General features: G+C 57.2%; 1 protein-coding gene across 1 annotated transcript in view; it reads right to left on the bottom strand.

Annotated features, from left to right (window-relative positions):
* Positions 1–1,454: 1,454 nt before the first annotated feature.
* The window catches only part of TMEM132E (transmembrane protein 132E), a gene marked incomplete at both ends in the record, with an annotated part of 50,633 nt that continues 33,850 nt past the window's right edge, over positions 1,455–18,237 (bottom strand). The window contains 8 exons of the mRNA XM_079904981.1: positions 1,455–2,510; positions 3,385–3,576; positions 4,525–4,810; positions 6,630–6,835; positions 9,305–9,448; positions 10,107–10,299; positions 10,561–10,707; positions 12,193–13,123. Of these exons, the coding sequence (XP_079761107.1) occupies positions 1,455–2,510; positions 3,385–3,576; positions 4,525–4,810; positions 6,630–6,835; positions 9,305–9,448; positions 10,107–10,299; positions 10,561–10,707; positions 12,193–13,123 (3,155 nt within the window). The remainder of the gene's footprint in view (positions 2,511–3,384; positions 3,577–4,524; positions 4,811–6,629; positions 6,836–9,304; positions 9,449–10,106; positions 10,300–10,560; positions 10,708–12,192; positions 13,124–18,237) is intronic.

Genomic DNA, 18,237 nt, shown 5'->3' with positions numbered 1-18,237 from the left:
GCCTCCCTGGGAGGTGGTGATGGTGACGAGGAGGGATGCCCTCTGAGAGGTGCACTGAGGCAGAGGAGGAAACTGGAGTGAGCTCAGGTGTGCATACAACCCTCTCGCCTCTCTCCTTCTTTTTCTGTACCCTCCTACCCTTCTCCTAGAGGAGACATCTCTTTAGAAGGGCACATTTCTGGGTCAGCAAGTCCTCTATCCCCAGAGGTGAGCATCCCCCCAGCACCACAGGGTTTAAAGGGACCTGGATGTTGGAGGAGGAGCAGGACCGCAGGTGGCTCAGCCGTGTTTCCGTCTCATGTCATTTAGCGTGACCTCCATATGTGTGTGTGTGTGTGTGTGTGTGTGTGTGTGTGTGTGTGTGCATGCACGCGCCTGCACGCAAGGAAGAGACACAGAGCCAGCCACCATGTACTGCCTGTTCTCCGGGAGCTGCTGCTGCCCCCATTCCCAGTCTGGTTGCCTCCATTTACTTAAGAAAAATCTGACACAGTGGTGGGTAGAACCCGAGAGAGGGGTGGCTGTGGGATGGGGTAGGGGAGCCGTGCACTCCCTTTTGCCTTGCTTGTCCCAGGGTCCTTCCCAGCACTGCCTGGCGCCCTCTCCCCTTCCCACCGGATTCCGCCTAGCAGCGGGGCGGGTGGCTGCCCCTGCAGAGAGGAAGGAGTGCTCAGCAGAGCAGGAGGGATGGCTAAGGCGTAGTGCTGACCTTGCTGAGGGGTGGGCGCGGGGCACCCAGGGCTCCCGGGCACCTGGACCACAGTGCTCTGGGGTGGACCGAGGACTCCTCCCCCTTGAGGGCCTGCCCACAGCCCTTGGGGGCACAGGATGGAGTCCTGAGATCTCAGAGAGGCGCCTGGCTTGGCCCCAGACCCCTCTGGAGAGTCAGCTCCCAGGTCCTGGGAAGGGAGTGGGGGGCACCCAGAAGCCAGCAGATGCTACAAATATCCCCTGCCCCCCAAATGTTCTGTCCACAGCAAGATCCTTGGCAGGGCAGACAGCCGCCGCCTCCCCACCCTGCAGGCCAGAAATCCCTGAATAGCGGTTTGAGAAAAGTCTTTGTGCAGCTTGTGACACAAGACCCCCCCAGAGCCCCCCACACAGGGGGAAGCAGGGGACGTGGGGGGATGGGGCGGGGCATTGTGTGGACCCTTGGCGCAAGCTCGGCCTCCTTGCCCCTGTCTTGGGGCAGGGGTCTAAGACAGGAGGAGGGTTGGAAAGGGTAGAACGAAGGCTGGGATTGCTCTCCTCTTAGCAAGCTCCAGGGGGAAGGCCCCTCCACCTCTGGGGGCGGAGGATGGTAGGGTGCGAGGCAAGGAGGTGGCCGTCCGGGAGGAGCAAAGCTGCAGGGGCCAGAGCATAAGATCCACTTCAGCCGGCCCGTGTCAATTGTGAGCTGGGTCCCGGCTCTGTCCCACACGGAGCCCAGGCCATGGTGGGCAGGGGACGCACCTCTATGCCATCTCTTTGACTCTGCGCCTGTAATTGTGCAGGTCAGGGGGCGGAGTGGGCCGCGCGGTGCCCGCCGCCTCTGGGCAGCCCCATCCCAGGGCCTCTTCGTCCTCCTCGTCCTCCTCGCCGGCGGGCACTGAGTCGTAGGCCAGCCCCTCCGAGGGCAGCGCCGTGAAGGTGGTGAACTTGACCCGCTTGCGCTTGGAGGTGGGAGAGCTGGCGGGGTCTTCGGCCTGGTCCCGGGCCGAGCCGCCCGAGGAGCCGTCGCCCCGCCCGTGCACCTGGCTCTGGACGCTGCTCTGTGAGCTGCCGCTGCTGTGGTGGTCGCCGTGGCAGCAGGCGGGCACGGCCTCTAGCGGGTTGCTGGCGGGTGGCGACAGCTCCCCCTGCCCCCGCAGCGGCTGCCCGTTGCCCAGGAACACCCAGTGGTGAGAGTGGTCCATGCTGGTCTGGCCCTCGGGCGGGATGCGCTTGTGCCGGTAGCGCAGCACGAAGACGATGCAGTTGATGAGGAAGACCAGGATGGCGAGGCAGAAGACGCCCAGCAGCGCGTACATGCCGATCTCCAGGTCCGTCAGCCCCCTCGGCATCTGCAGGAAGCCGGTGGGCAGTGGCAGGAAATCCTCTGTGGGTGGCACCACCGGGCTGGCCGTGCCCGGGCCCACGGCCTCGGGTGGGGATCCGGCAGTGCCCGGTGGGCCAGCTCCCTGGGCCTCGTCCTCGCCCCCGCCGGGCCCTGGCTGGCTGGGGCCGGGGTAGTCGTAGGTGGGGTCCCCCTCTTCCCGCCCAAAGTGCACCCGCAGGCCTACAGGGGTCGTGGCCAGCACACTCTTGCGCTTGGTTTTCTGGCAGCTCTCGGCGATGGTGAGCTCCACGCGGAGCAGCTCCCCGGCCCCCTCGGCCTCAGCCACCACCAGTGGGAAGGCCCGGTCCTGGGTCACTGTGGCCACGCGCTTGTCCAGACTGCTCACCAGCAGCCCATAGTCCTGGGGGCTGTAGAGGGAGAGTGGGGCCGTGGTACCGTCGCTGTAGGAGAGCCAGAGGCTCAGGAGGGCTTCCTGGAGGAGGAAGAGGAGAGGACAGGAATCAGAGGTCTACTCCTGCTGACTTCCCAGTGCTGGAACAGTGCCTGGCAGGTGGTGGGTGCTCAGGAATGGTTATTTGAGGGGGAATTCTCCCACTCAACTCTGTATAGGGAGTTATGGCTCCATACTGCCCCGAGAACGTCCTTGCCCACTTCGCCCTTCTCCCCTGGGTGAGTTGATGGTAAATTCTGCCTTGGGTCTAACTCAGATCCCTTCTGCTGCAGGAGTCACACCGTATCTCCATGCCTGATCACCCCCAGCAGACACGTGGAGACTGAGAACGCACATATACTCAACCCCAGCCTTGTCCTCTGTTTGTTAAACCTTCTGAGAGTTGACCTCCTTGCAGATGAAGAAGCAGGGCTCAGAGACAAGCAACTGGCCTGAGGTCACGAAGCAAGTTGGGGCAGAGGACTCCTGTGTCCTGACCTCTGGCTCGGTGTTCAGTGCCCACCTTCTCCCCCCCTGTGACCCCCACCTGTAACTTTTCCACCTTTGTCCCATAGCCAGTGCCCTGGCGTATCAGTGGGGGGCTATAGCTGGGGGTCCAGAGATGGGTGAGGGTAATTCTGGGGGGTAGAGGCAGAGGTGACGGGCCCTCTGAGAAATGCAGGAGTGGGAACCTTCAACAGGAGCATCTCACCATGGCAGGTGCAGGAAGTGAGACCTTGGCCAGACTCCCAGGCAGATGGTGGGGCACGGGCCCAGTAGGGCAGGTGCACAGGGCACAAAGGGTAGATAGATCTTCCATTATCAAATCCCTTATCTGGGGGGCTCGTGGCCAGAAACTGCAAGTCCTCCTTCCACACCCCAAGCCCCCAGGCTGGCCAGCTGGGCATCCAGTTACCTGCTTGAGGAAGCTGAGGGTCTGCTGGGCGGCTGTGGTGGCCAGGATGGTGTGGCTGCTACCGGGGCTGGGCCGCAGGGAGAGGGCGAGGCTGGCCACCACCTGGGCCTGCAGCTGTGTGATGCTGACCTTGTCCTCTGTCACTGTCAGCAGTGTCTCCCCAAGCACGGACTCCGTCAGGGGGGAAACCACCTGAGGCAGGGTGGGGCGGGGATGGGTGAGAGCCAGGAGAGAAGGACACCCCACCCCTCTCCAAATTCCCAACCAGGGAGGAATCTGAGTGCTGCTGGAAGAGAAGCCCAGGGGGTGGGGCAGATTGGGAGGCAGGACTCCTGGGCTCTGCCTTAGGTCTGCAACCGGGAACCAGGGTCCAGAGGCCAAGCAAGGGTCAAGGGCTCACAGGAGCCAGGCAGGAACACAGATGAGTGAGGTGAGTTGATTTTAAAGAAAACAACAGCCCTCCCGTAGAGTGATAAGTCACAGTTGATGGTCAGCCTCAGTGTCAGGGAGACAAAAGGGAGTGGTGGGCACTGGGGCAAATGGGAGAACTCATGCTCATGTAAAAAAGGCAGCAGTACTGACTCCAGCTGATGATTGCCAGGCGGGAATGCAGACCCTGTGCTGCCAGATTCATATTTTCTAAAACCAGAAATTTACATTTTTTAAAAAATGAGAAACTCCCAATTTTTAAACGGTTGGGTCAATCGTTTTACAAACAAAATATGTCTGCAGGCAGATTTCAGCCCATGGGTCACTATGTATAGTCTCTGAGATGGATGATATCTACCCAGGCACCCAGTTATCAAGGAGGAAGTTCAAAGTTGAGTCCCTAGATCTCCAAAATTCCCTCTTCTGGCCTCTACGCTGGCTGGGCCCTCCCACCTCCTCCGCTCCGCAGCCACATCTCTCAGCGACCACACTGAGCCATGAAAGGTTCACAGAGGCTGATGAGGCTCAGAGAGAGAAGCTTCTCCAAGGTTCTTGACCTTCGATGGTAGAATTTCAAGCAGAAGGGCAGGTGGGGAAGTGTGTTTGCAGGGCCCGTCTGGGGTTGCTCCCCAAGGCCGAGGCGCTGGAAATCCTGTCTTAGGAACGTCTGTGTGAAGGCTCCCGGCACCCGGCACGCCCCACTGTGCTTACCTTGAAGGGGGTGGTGCCTGGCTCCAGCCCGGCCAGCGTGCTGCTGTCTACCATGCGTGCCACTCGGGGGTCACCCACCCGCATGAAGTCGCTGACCAGGTCGGTGACCTCCACCAGCCAGTCTGGGCCCAGCATGGTGACCACCTGGTCGGTGCCCTCCGCCGACGTCGTGTGGAACTGGGTGAAAACCTGCAGGGTGGCGTGCTGGTACTGCAGAGTGCAGCCACGGCTCGCGCTCTGCCGTCGTCCCTCGTCCTCGTCCTCGTCCTCGCTCTCCCGGGCTGATCTGGGTGGGGGAGGCCTGGAGTCAGGGCTCCCCACCCCGGCTCTGACCTGCATGAGTCCCTCCCTCCCTCTTGCCCCACCAGCCCCTCCCTGGCTCCCGTGGGTGGAAGGCTTTCCCTGGTCCACCCCTTCTGTCTCTGACAAGCTTGGAGCCCGAAGTCCCAGGCTTTCCTCTCCTAGAAAGGTACCTTCTTGACTCCCCACCCCACCCCGTGTCCCCTGCCTGGCTGCGCCTACACCTGTGAATAGCTGGCATCAAATCTTAGCAAATACTGGCTCTTTCTCAGCACTAAGCACTTGCTGGGCCCTGGGCTCAGCTCTAACTTGGATCAAAGGTGATCCCTCCTCAAGTGCCAGGAGGCTTAGCTGCGTCGTCGTGTCCTACAGCTGTGTGGCAGACAGAACTTGGATATTCAGCTGATGAGATTGCCAAGCAGAGTGTGGGAGGTGTGTCCTGGCTTCCTCTGGCTGCTCAGAGTAAAATGCAAGAGGAGACAGATAAATGGAGGGAGGAACTGGCAGGCAGAATGGAACCAGGACTTGACAATTTGGGGAATTCTCAGCCTGTCCAGATTGCCAAAAATACGAAAATCAGGAGATTCACCCAGGAAAGCAGGCTGTGGAGAGAGAGAAGGGTGTGGCCAGTGCTTGACTAGTGCTTCAGAAGGATTAAACCACCAGAATATTCATTCACATAGAGGGCTCTTTTACCTGTGTTAACTAATTTAATCCTCACAGCAATCCGCTAAGTGTAAACGTGCCCATTTTAGAGATGAGGAAACTGAGGCACAGTAGCCTAAGGTTACCCAGCTAGCAAATAGCAGTCAGGATTTCACCCCAAGCCATCTAGCTTCAGAGTTCACTATGTCCTTCACTACTCAAAGGAGCATCAACCTCACTGGGAGCTGGCCTGAAATGCAGACTCACAGGCCCCATCCCAGTTTCACGGAATCAGAATCTGCATTTCAACAGCATCCTTGGGCAAGTCGCGTGCAAGTTCAAGAGGCCCTGGTCTATGCTGCCTTGCTTTTCCAAATCTCCGCAGAACTGAACTGATCCCAAATCTCACTAGGCCGCCTGCTTCTCTCTCCAGCTCCACCCTTCCCGCTCTTAACTGCCTGTCACTCTGCCTTTCTTCTCTTCCCTGCTGGATTCTCTCTCCAGCAGCGATGAGTGGGTGAGTGGAGTGTGCTGAGTACACCTGGACCTGCCCCACAGATGGGCACCCAGGTGTGTGAGCCTGTATCCCAGTGAGGGAGCCCAGTGGGGGTCACCGTGTGCCTGGCTGATGTACTCACAAGTGTGCCCCTGGTGTGCCCAGGCTGGGGCACTCGTGTACAGGTGTGTGAGCACCTGTGTTGGTGTTTCTGCTCCATTTTGTCTGCTGCTTGACTGCTCTTACCCTGTCTCCCTAGCCAATTCCTTTCCACTCATCCTTTAAGACTTAGCTCCCAAGTCACCTCTTCCAGGAAGCCTGCTTTGACTTCTTCTGGAGGAAGAGGTGGTTCTTTCCTTTGTGCCACTTGCTTCCCTGTACTCAGGGCTTCCTTCATCCACCACGCTCCATGCTATATATAAGACCGCTTCCTGATGGACCCAGAGGTCAACTGGGTCAGGCTCTGGCCACACTTACCTGCTCCCCTCCCTGCCCCCATCCGTGCCTGGCACACAGTAGCTGCTCAATAAGTTTGTTGATTGCAAAACCGACCTGCAGACTGTGTACACCTAGGGCCTTACACACACATGCAGATCAGACGTTGTGCCAGGGTTGTGTCACCCGTGAGTATCCCCAGCATCTGCTGTGTTTGGAAGGGCCATACCTCCGGTCAGGAAGGATAGGTACCCTCCAGCCCTTCACTTGGCTGAGGCGGGCATCCGAGAGCTCAATGTGCAGGGGCAGCTTGGGCACCCAGACTGTCATTTCCAGGGGGGCATTGAGGACGTCGTAGCGGAAGGTGACCCTGGCGTTCATGGAACCGCGAGACTCCTTTCCGCTAACAAACACGTAGTCACAGCTGCTGGATACCTGGGGAGGGGGAGAGAGGTTGGTTGGCCTGTCTTGCCCTACAGGTCATCCTGTGGGGCAGTGCAGAGGACTTCATTCTGACAAGGAAGGCCAGAAGGCCATTGGACAGAGAAAGTGCCAGTCACAGGAGGCTGAAGGGGAGAGGCTGGGTGGGAGAAGGCCCCTAATTTAATTCCTCTGGGAGGTGTCAGCTTCCACTCCATTGCTCCAGAGATCACCTCTTAGTGGCTACCTTGGGAGGATTTTGCTCCCTGGCAAGAAGCCAGTGTGCCAATATTTTTGTAAGGGGCTGTTTTTGATGTGGCAGGCCACACCTTGGGGGAGTCTTCAGGCTGAGGGTCCCCAGCGCTGGCTCCCCTCCCCAGCATGACCGCCTGGGCTCTGGAGCAGGTGTCTGATGGGTAGAGTCCTCCACGGTACACAGGAGTAGCCTGTCCTGAGCAGGACACTGGGGTGCGACTGGGCGGGGAGGAGGTTGAGGTGGAGGGGGTGGGGAGAAGGGGCAGGCCCACAGCTCCTCCAAGGTGACTCTGGCCCAGTGGTCCCAGGCAGCTGGGCAGCTGGTTAATTTCCAGGAGGGGGCTGCTCCAGCCAGGGGTGGAACTGAGGGAAAGGGAGAGGAAATTTCAGGACCAGAGAACCCCAAGCACAGACAGGTGGACAACTGTCACCCACAGGTGCAGCTTTTGCAAATGCATGCCCACCTGGACACCACCTTGCATTCTTCACGGTTCCCCAGATGAGCATATGCTCACTGAACACATCTTGGTGGGTAGCTGTGCCCACTCACAGAGGTGTCCCTGCTAGTACTTCAGGGCAGATGCAACGGGTGTCTGTGTAAGTGCCCACGCACACACCTGGCACACCTGGAGTGAATCCTGTGTGCAATGCATTTAGGTGCTCCTACTGGGACACGCCCCAGGGTGCACATCCTTGAGTTTGGAGGAGGGTCTATCAGGCAGCCTATGGGCTGATGACAACCTGAATGCTCTCGTGGGGGTGGGGAGGGGCTGGGACTGTGGTTCATCCGTGCAGATGAGCCCCTGACGGTCCCAAACTCCTTCGAGCTCTCTTAATCATCTCAGGGGGTGGGTGGAGAGGAGTGGGACAGTGGTTCTGCTAGAAATGCTCATTTCCCACTTCGGAAGGCAGGGAATTCCAGCTGAAGGCTGGCAAATCCCATTTAGAATGTTGGCAAACTCCCGAAAGAACCTGAGTGTATTTCAGTGAGAACAGAAACAAATTCCATTTCGAATCTTTGCTAATTCCCTTTGGTATCTATGCCACGGTGACTGTTCTGGTCTGCTCTGGGGCGGAGGTGTGGGAGTCTGGGTGGTAGAGGAAGGTGCTGCGTGAGGGCTCTTGGGAGCAGGCCCATTTCTCCCCGTCCCAGCCTGCCAGCAGTGACAAGCCCCATGGGCCTGACAAGGCTTCCAGCCCTCAGGAGGCCGTGGGTGTGTGGTACCAAGCCGTCTGCTCTGGCTCACTCGGGGGACATTCTTCCTGGATGGGGGGGGATGGACGAGGTGAGCCTTGGGGCTCCAGAGACCAGGAGGGATCCAGGGCAGAGCAGAGCAGAGCAAAGAGAAAGAGAGAGAGAGAGAGAGAGAAAGCACACACTCCCAGGGAGGGAGGACACCCACATCCCCACTCCCCCTGCTGAAGGATTTACGGGAACAGAAAACAGATTCTGTTGCCCAATCATTTGATTTTGGCACCAGCTGGAGGCTGGCACGGCAAACAGCTCACCAATCCCACAGGGACCAGGGCTGGATGCCCTCCTGCATCACTGCCTGCCCCACTGCCTCCTCCCCACATCTCACCTCTGACCACTGTCCAAAGCCAGAGGAAATCTGGAGGCCCTCCTGGGGAGGTAGCAAACTGGGCCAGTCAAGTCAGATCAATGTCCTGTTTGCTGGGCTGTGGAGGACCCACTGCCCAGAGGGGGCATCTGGGGAGGAGCTCAGGGCAAGGCCTTTGGGAGGTGGAGGGCTGGGGTGGGTGTTCCTGGAGTGGGTCCTTTTACACAACCTTCACTCCTGGCCTAACTCATGAGCTTCTGGAGGCTTCCTCCTTGGGCTGGATCTCCTCCACCTGGTCACCAGCACCCAGGTTCAGGGCATGTCTCTGAGATCCCCCCCAGGACCCCCTCCCCTATTGCTTTACCTGGTGTCTGCCACACAACAAGGGCTCAATAATGACTTGGGGATTGAATTCAAGTTGTCAGTGCTGCTTTCTCCCTTCAGCCTGCCAAAAGGTCTCTTCCACATTCCTGTAGGAAGCCCTCCAGGACCTCCCCTTGCTCAGGCTGGACATGGGATGCTCTTCCCCTCACCCCCTGCCACTTCCCCTCCTCTTGCCTACCAAGGGGACCTGCCTGGGATGTGAATTCCCCTCTGGTTTGGGGTTCCACTCCCCCGGAAGGCCCGAGGCCTTCTTCCCAGGCTCCCCCACCTCCAGGAAGCTCACCTTGATGATGTCCTCATTGTCAGATTCGCATTCCACCAGGGCAGAGACATCTAGGACAAGGCCGGTCACCTCGATGGCAATGACCTTGACAGGGATGGCCACCGTCCGGCCAGTCAGGATGGCTGTGTTGATGATCTCTGTGTCCTGCAGGGAAGAGAGGAGGGCGGGGCTCTGCTGAGCTGCTTGAGGTCCCCTGCTCTCCCAGGACCACCAGCCAAGCCCCGGCAGCTCCCAGCTGTCCCCACTCCTCAGATGCGTATCCTTCCCTTGGGGACGTGGGCAGACAGATGCATCTACCTGGTCTCATGTGCCTTCTCAGACGCTCTGCTCACTTGGACTCCCGTGGTAGCCTTCAGGGTCTACCTCACTCTGCTGCCAGAAAACGATGCTTCCCCAATCCTCCACCATCTCCTCTCAACATCTTCCATCTTTCTCCGGACTCAGAGTAACGTCCAGCACATTTGCCTGGCTATTCCACGTGCCCCTGGGCACCAGACAATCGTTCCACGGCACTCTTCCTAAACCCATAGCTCCTTTGAACAAACTATTCCCCATTCCCATCACCACACCTTTGCCCAGGAGATCCCCTGCCTAAAGCACCTTCCTCATCTTCTCTGACTACTGTATGATCCCCTCCTCCACGGGACCTTCAAGGCTCCACTGCATGGTCACCTCATCCAGGAAGCCCCCCCACCAAGTGCCCCCTCCACGGGGACTTCTCCCACCTCCGTGCCCCTCAGCAGCCGCTGGCCCACTCCAGTGCCAGGCGCAGAGCTCGCCTGCCTCCCGTGAGTGCACTCACCATGGCCAGGGGTAGGATGGCCTGCACGTCCCGCTGGATGCCCGTCAGCTCGGTGACAGCCCGCTCCAGGTCAGGCAGGGCACCGTGGCCACGGTAGTCGATATGCCACATTATCCTCCGCTTGACTGACTGGCTGGTGAAGTTCTCCATCTCAAAGTCCAGCTGCAGGATCTCCAGGGGCCCCTGGTCCTCCCTGCGCGGTGGGGGAAGGAAGGAGAGCCCAGGAGGAAGGGCTGGGAGAAGCTCAGGAGCTCTGAAACCTTCGCTAAGGACCCTAGCCCTCCTCAGTGGCCTTTCCCCGGGGTCCTCTGAACCTTCCCCAGCCTGGCCTCCAAGGTCCCCAGAAAGTATGCCCCAGCCCTTGCGCCAGCCTGGCCTCCTCCGTCAAGAATTCCCCCACCCCTCCCCGGTGCTGTCCTGCAAAGAGGTGGGCAGAGGAGCCACCTTGGCTCACCAGAGGGGCAGCGGTGTGCCCTGGGCCCAGGACACATCCACGGTGGCTGTTGAATGCTTTGCCCCAGTCAGCAGCTCTGAGGTCACGTGCCACTGGCCACTCCGTGACTTGGTTCCTAGAAGGGTCACGCCCTTCTTGGCCTTCACCCTGGGACAAGGCAAGAAGAAGAAGAGGGAGAGGGTCAGCTTGGGGGTCCAAGGGCTGCCCACCTGCCTACCATCCTTAGGCTGGGGCTGGGAGAAGGGCGAGCAGGTGAGTAAGTTACCCTGAGTTCTAGACTCAAAGCCTGAAACTAATTTGGGGGATCTGGTATCATGTAGCTTCAACCTCTGGCCCTAGTGGAAGCTGTAGTCCCTTCTATTATATCTCTGCCAGGTCTTTACCTAACCTCTACTTGCATATCTTAGTGACAGGGGACTCACTACTTCTGCACACATCCCATTACATCTTTAGAAAGTCCCTAAAAGGAGAAACTTCTTCCCTGGATGTAGCTGAAATAGAACAGCCGTGGGTTCTGTTGGGGGAAGGGAGGACAGCTCTCTTCCACCTGAACAGACATCTGGGGAGGTGAGCAGGGGTCCTCTGAGTCTTCTTTTCTCCAGGCCTAAATTCTTCAGTTCCTCCGATTGTTGCTCTTTTGCCATAGCTTCAAGTTGCCCATATCCTAGTCACCTTCCTCTGGACATTCTGAATACATAAGGTGTAGTGTCTTATACTAAATACAACATTTCAGCTCTAATTAACACTACCTAAAGCAGAATGATTATCACCTCCCTAATTCTACATACTTTACTCCTATTAATGCAGCCCAGGATCTCTGATGACTGATTTAACTCATATTCACATTCAGGTATTAATCAGTGAATTCGGTATGACTCTCTCCAGGAATACTTGAACTTTAAGGTAGTACATTCAGGACAGAAGGCAATACTTAAAGAAGCCGGAGGTTAATGGTGCTGTTTCAGGTCCCATGTATAGTGCTTGGGTTTGTGGGGAGCATTTTGGTGGGGCCTTTCTTATATCCTCAGAATCACCCAACATGGCTCAAACCATGGATTCCTACTGTGAGACATGATTATATTTTGTGAGGATGTGCTATGACTGAAGGCATTTCTGAATTTCTGAACTGTATCCTTCACAAAGAAAGAGCTAGGACTCCTGAAAATATTTCTCCCCACTCCAGGATTAGACAAATGTCCTGACACACGGACACTCTCCTGTTCATCTTTTGGCTCCCAGGCAAGGGGCTGCTCTCTGATCTCAATTTCTCCTCTTAGGCCTCAGCCTACTCATCTGTAAAATAGAAGAGTTGCACCCGCTAATGTCTAAGGGCCCTTCCAGCCCCGATTCTATCATTCTGGATATCATGCTTGTGGAAATGGATGTTTCCTCTTCACCATGACACCACTTCTGTGAGGTAGGGAGGACAGGGCAGACATTTTTGTGGCCATCAAGCGGATGAGAACACCGAGGCTCAGATAAGTGAGCTGTCTTCCTGAAGCTGCTCAGGTGATAACTGGAAGAACTGGGATTAGGATGCTGGATGGGCAGGTCTGGGCGAGCCCTCTACAAGGGGTCAGGTGTGCATCTGACCTTGGAAGGGAAGCCAGACCCCCGCCCGTACCCCCGTACCTGAGAGTGAAGTGCTCCAGGCTGGGGCTGGAGGGAGAGGAGGAGTTGGGGGCCAGGTAGAGGAGGATGCTGAGCAGTTCCCCGGGCTTGAGGGGCCGGTCAGGCAGGCGGATCATCAGGTTGCTGTCCAGCCTGTGCTCCTGCAGGGTCCTTCTCGGGGGCGGGCGGAACAGGCTGATGCTCCCGATGCGCAGCAGGGGGTGCTGGGTCGGGCTCTCGGCCCGGGCCCCGCCCCCGGGCCCGGCACCCCGCCGTGTTCCTCCACAGCCTCCCGACGCATCCGGGGCGTGGAGAGTGTAGTAGAGCTCGGCTTGCTGACTCTCCCCTGTCGCCTCGGGCTCCAGCCCATCTGGAGACTTGCGGCGGGCAGTGGGTGGTGCAGCCGGGGCCGGCGGCCCGAACCAAGCCAGGGGCAGCTCGGCGCGCACGAGACAGGTGGCCAGACCCCCGCTGAGGCGGCAGGAGCTCTTGACCTCCCGGGCATCCCGGAAGGCGTGCAGGCGTACGCAGGGCAGCCGCTCGGTGACGCCGAAGTCATCCCAGTCCCGGCCGGCCACGTAGAACAGCACCTGGGCCACGGGCTGCGAGGCAGGCACGCGGGGGTGGACGATGAAGGCTCGCACCTTCCAGCTGACCGTCAGGCGCTCGGGGATGTCCAGGGTGCTGGACGGCTGCAGGAGCTCCCGGGCCACCACCTGGCTGGTGCTGAACGGTCCCAGGGAGACATTGAGGACGGGCAGCTCCTTGGTCTGGAACACCACGAAGGGCTCGGAGCGCTGCAGGGAGCCGTTGGTGACCGTGGGAGGCGTGCGCCGCACCTCCCGCAGGAAGAAGGCCAGCCGCGTGTGTGACAGGCGGTAGCTGACCGGCAGCACCGGGCTGGCCTGCGGCCCCGGAGGACTGGGGCTGGCTGGGTGGGAGCGGCCAGAGGCTGGGGACAGACAGAAGAAAGACCCCACAGTGGTCAGGAGAGGCTGTGCTGGGACTCCAGGGCACCCCAGCCTCCCACCCTTACAGAGGGCCATCCACTCCCAGCCAAGCCGAGCTCAGCCCAGCTCTCCATCCTCAAGGCTCCAAGCCGGGCTCCACCTTTGCTGGTGTGTTAATTGCCCTCTTGTTGATGATTCATTTCTTTATCTGCGATGCAGGGGTAAAGCTAATGCCGGTACAAAGCATTGTGAAGGTTTAAAGAGGTTTTATCCTCTGGCATCTTCGTTTGTAAAATGAGTATAAAAATTGTTTCTGCCTCAAAGAGCTATTGTAGGGACTTAGCGAAGTCATGTGCGTAGAGGGCTAAGAGCAAGTGTGATGCCGAGGTGGTAAGTTTTCACTCTTACCATTATTAATGGTACAGTACAGTACGTATTTAACGATTTAACATTGTTTATTAAGATTAAACTATTATTCATGCATTATTATGACAGGCAGTGGCTTATTTGATCCTCATCAAGTCTTTGAACCAGGTATTATTATGATCTCCATTGATTCACCCAGTTTTCTATCAGTAACTTCTCTTTTTGGAGAGCCTATTCTTACCTCTTACAATGAAGGTGCCGGATGCTTAAATAACTTACCCAAGTCACATGAGTGAAAGGGGCCAGCAGCTGGAGTTGAACCTGGGGCCACCTGGCTTTCAAACCCAAGCCTCTACTCCTTTACTGCTCCAGCTGCCTCAGATGGTGCAGGGTTCCCAGGGATCCCACATCACCCCCTACCCCCTATATGTACCACCCCACAAATACACACTGGGAAGTTGATCCTCGTCCACCAAACCCAAACGTGGGCCTTGGGATCTCGGGCTTGACTTCTCCCTTCTCTCGGCCACTCACCCCATCCTCGCAGGATCCCGCCAAGCTGTAGCAATTCTACCTCTTGGCTCTCTGGTCTGTCCCCGGCTGCCCCTGACCTCCATCCCCAGGCCCCTGCTCCAGCTTTGGCTTCATTCCTGTTGCTATGACAACATAACGTTGTCTAAGTGGGTCTCACCTCTCCCCAGCTCTTCCCTTCCCTGGCATACCCTTCCCCCCTATAGCAGCCAGAGGGATTTGTTTCTCCCAGACACAGATGGGACCTTGTTGGCTCCTTACTCCCAGCTCAACACCTGTTGGACACTGTTAAGGAACAGGAAGGACCAAGATGGGGAGGTCTGAGGTTTGAGAACCAGTTCTGGATCTGCTGCTTAGAAAGCAGTTGGGTTGGCTGCTGTGCCCTGGCCCAGGTCATTACCCCTGATCCCACATGTGTGCCTGCAGCCAGCCTCCCTTTAGGGGGCAGGGACATGCTCTCAGAGACTCCAGTGGACCCCTGAGCCATGTTTCTCACCTTTGATGTTGTGTTGTCATTTGTTTTCGAGAATCAAGAAATTGCTCTATAATTTATGTAACACAATGCAAAAGTGTATTATTAAAGACTGTCCCTTCTGCTTACAGAACTCACCTTGCGCCTGAGTGTGGCATTCAGGGCCCTCTACAATGAGCTCCAGGCTCCCCTTTCCCCAGTATTCCTCTTCCCAGGCTCCTGCTGCCAGCATAACTGGACAACTTCTGACTTTAGCGCTGGCCGATGCTGCCTTACCGTCCCTCCTATGCTCATGCTGTGCCCTCTGCATTGGATTCTCTCCTATCCTATCTGCACACATCCAAATCCGAATCTTCCTCTAAGGCCCTGCTCAAATGCCACCTCCTCCACGAAGCCCTTCAAGATATGACCTCTACTCCTGGGAATTTCCTCAGAGCTTTGCCCTTCTCTGAGGGAACCTCTCATCCTGCCTTGCGTGAGAGTTATCTACGAGGCCTCGCACTGAACAAGTCTTTAACAAATCACTGTTGATCTACACTGAGTGATTCGCAGAGACTCCGTCCCAAGGAGACTCCTAATCAGTGCTATGGTGGTTACTTGCCACTTATGCATATTATCATGTTACCACCATCAATGAAACCTTGATGATTCCACAAATGTTCACACCCAATTCCTCATAAATGCGATGAACTAAAAATTCCCTGCCCTTGAGGCTCTGGTGTCTATGTCTGATGTTTTTTAATTTGTGGTTTAATTTTCTCATTTAACAAATGAGGCAATTGGCTTGGGTCACAACAAAGGCCCTGGGTCAAGTGTCCTAAGAGGAGTGGCACCTAGTCTGTGTGACTCCTTAGGGCCCTGCTTGAGCAGTCCTTAGGACCAGCTGGTCCCTGGTCCTCTAGGCAGCCCATGCTTTAACCATCAGACTGCTCCCTCTGTTCCCAGGAGAACTCTGTTCTCAGGCCACCCTTCTCCACTAGACGTCCTGCAGCCCTGCAAGGTAAGCCAGCTGCCGATGATGGGGTAGAGATGCGCAGCCTGGTCCCAGATGAGAATAGGAAGGCGTTTGGAGAGACGGGAGCCTTCCCTGCTGCTGCATAGAATTCCTGCCCCACGGTTACCACTGGAGTTTCTGAGAAGGTGTCCCTGATGCCTGGGGCGAAGCTGGCCCAGGCACACATGTGGGATCTGGGGTAATGACCTGGGCCAGGCACAGCAGCCAACCAACTGCTTTCTAAGCAGCAGGAAGTAGGCAAACGGAGGCTTCAGGACTCAAGTTTAAGGCTTCTCCCTGCCACGCTCACGAGGCAACTTGCTTCCCATTTTGAGCCTCGGTTTCCATCTCTAAAATTGAGGAGGTGACATCAGCCCCCTCACAGGGATGTTGAGAGTAGCTGAAAGACCAAGGGGAGGAGGGGGCACTGCTACAGGTGGTGGGATGTCCAGGACCTGCAGGTACTGAGCTGAGATGGGGAGAGGCCACCGTGCTTGTCCTGCTGGGGTTGGAGAAGGGCACCGGTTGTCCCTGAGCTGTAAGTGCTCAGGCCGGGTGGACAGGGTAGGGATGTGGATGTCAGAACCACTGGCCCTGTCTTGTTTACCATCCCCAGGAGACCCCAGAGGCTACTAAGACTAAGGCACTTAGTCCCCTTTGGCCCTCTCACCGTCCCAACCTCAGGCAGGGCCAGCCACCTGGACCCCTTGGAGGCACAGTGGGGCGGGGCCACCAGATAGGCAGCAGACTCAGAGGGGCGTGGAGAAAGGGATTGGAGAAATGTGCTTGCGTGCACCCCTCCGCCCTCAGATTTTTGTTGAATGAATGCAATTCTCTGAATGAGCTGCCCAGCACTGACTGGGATGCCATGGGCTAATGAAAGCGCCCTCCATGGGGCATCCCAGAGGAGACTGGATGGCCAGTCAGGGCAGAGTTGCTGGGCTGGGGGTTCTTGATCTCTCTCAGCAACCTTGCAGATAAGGAGACTGAGTTTCTGAAACAGGGAGCAACTTATATTAAGAAGGCAACTAGCATTTAGAAAAGGGATCCAGAAAAGATGGTATTAGGGTACTACCATTTTGTACTGATGTCATCATGACACACAGCACCGCCCCCCATCACCACCCATGAATCATTCTATCCTCTGGGGCCCTGAGACCCCTCTGTGGGCTGAGTAGGGGCGGGGGTGTTCCTGAGACCCCAGCACTAATCTCAGCTCTATGGCTCAATTACTCTGGAGCCTAAAGGAAGTTGCTTGATGTCTCTGGGCCCCAGTTTTCCCAGGGAGGTAGGGGAGGCCCTGGAAGCTGTCTGGTGTGGTGGGGCTGCCAGGAGGAAGGGGAGACTGGGGGAGTTGCCAGCAGATCAAGTTTTTGGAGACACGATGTGTGAATGTGTGTGCACACATGCGTGTGCTGAGCTGCACGCTGGCCGGCATCTCACAAGGAGCTCTAAGCTCCGGGCATCACGGAGCGTGGAATGGGCTTGGGAAAGAAAAGCTTCTAGAAGTTTCCCTGAAGGAAGACGGATGGGGTAAGGGAGGGTCAACCCGGAGCCGAGCTCAGCCAGTTCCAGAGGTGAAGGAGGAGTGCTCCAGGGGTGCCGCTTGGGTGGACTTGCTGGCCTGGACCTGCCCCGCCTTGGAAACACCCAACACAACTCCCTCCAGTCTGAGAGGGGAGCACGCACGCACACACACTCACACACCCATGCTCATACACAGCCTGGCACACACCTGCTCGTCAGGCCCCCCACCAGGAAGCCCGTGACAGGTAGTTCTGAACCCCGGCCGCCCCCGGGCCTCTCACCTGCCCCACTTGGCTCCCCGGACCCCAGGCTCCACCTGCTGACTTCTGTTTCAGCCCAGCTCGCCCTGTGGACCAGACTTAGTACTGCCTTCCTGTCAGCAGCCTCCCCTCTCCTGGGAGCAGCAGTCGGATTCTCCCTCCGTCTAGGTGGCCTTGGGCCTAAGGAATCATATGGGTCTGGCTTCCCTGCTTCTGTCTCCCTAGGGAAGGGGCTCTCCCTGTCTCATCATGTCTCATGGTTAGCATTACATGCCCCCCTTCCAAATTCATACGTCAAAGTCCTAACCCCCAGCACCTCCTAATGTGACTGTGTTTCGAGATGGGGGTCTTTAAAGAGGTAATTAAGTTAAAATGAGGTCATACGGGTGGGTCCTAATCCAATATGACTGGTGTCCTTAAATGAGGAGATTGGGACACAGACACACACAAGAGGGAAGACCATGTGAAGACACAGGGAGAAGGCGGCCGTCTACAAGCCAAGGAGAGAAGCCTCAGAAGGAACCCACCCTGCTGTCACCTTGATCTCAGACTCCCAGCCTCCAGAACTGTGAGAAAAGACATTTCTGTTGTTTTTGTAAAAGTCTCTGGGACTTTGTTATGGCAGCCCGAGCAGGTTAATAATAGATGGGGATGAGCTATTTCTGTCCCTCACGGCCTCAGTTTCCCCAGTAAGATGTGGAGATACCGTATAGGGGTGGAGGAGGAAGACAGGCTGGGATCAGGCAGCTTTTGCAGACAGGGATAATGATGGAGGCTGAGGCGTTCCCAGCGCCTCCCCTGACTGTGCCTGGCATGTGACCCTTCCTAGCTGAGCTGAGCCAGCTCCTTCCTCCCTCAGCCCTGGAGGGCACATCCAGCTCTTAACAGCTTGGTAACTAAGGATGAGGTGTCTGTGGATGTAAGAGGTCTGAACTCCCATCTCCCCCCACCTCCAACCATCCCCTC

This window comes from Stenella coeruleoalba, assembly GCF_951394435.1.
Source record: "Stenella coeruleoalba genome assembly, chromosome: 19".
NCBI lineage: Eukaryota > Metazoa > Chordata > Mammalia > Artiodactyla > Delphinidae > Stenella > Stenella coeruleoalba.
This window is presented reverse-complemented; position numbering and strand designations above follow the sequence as displayed.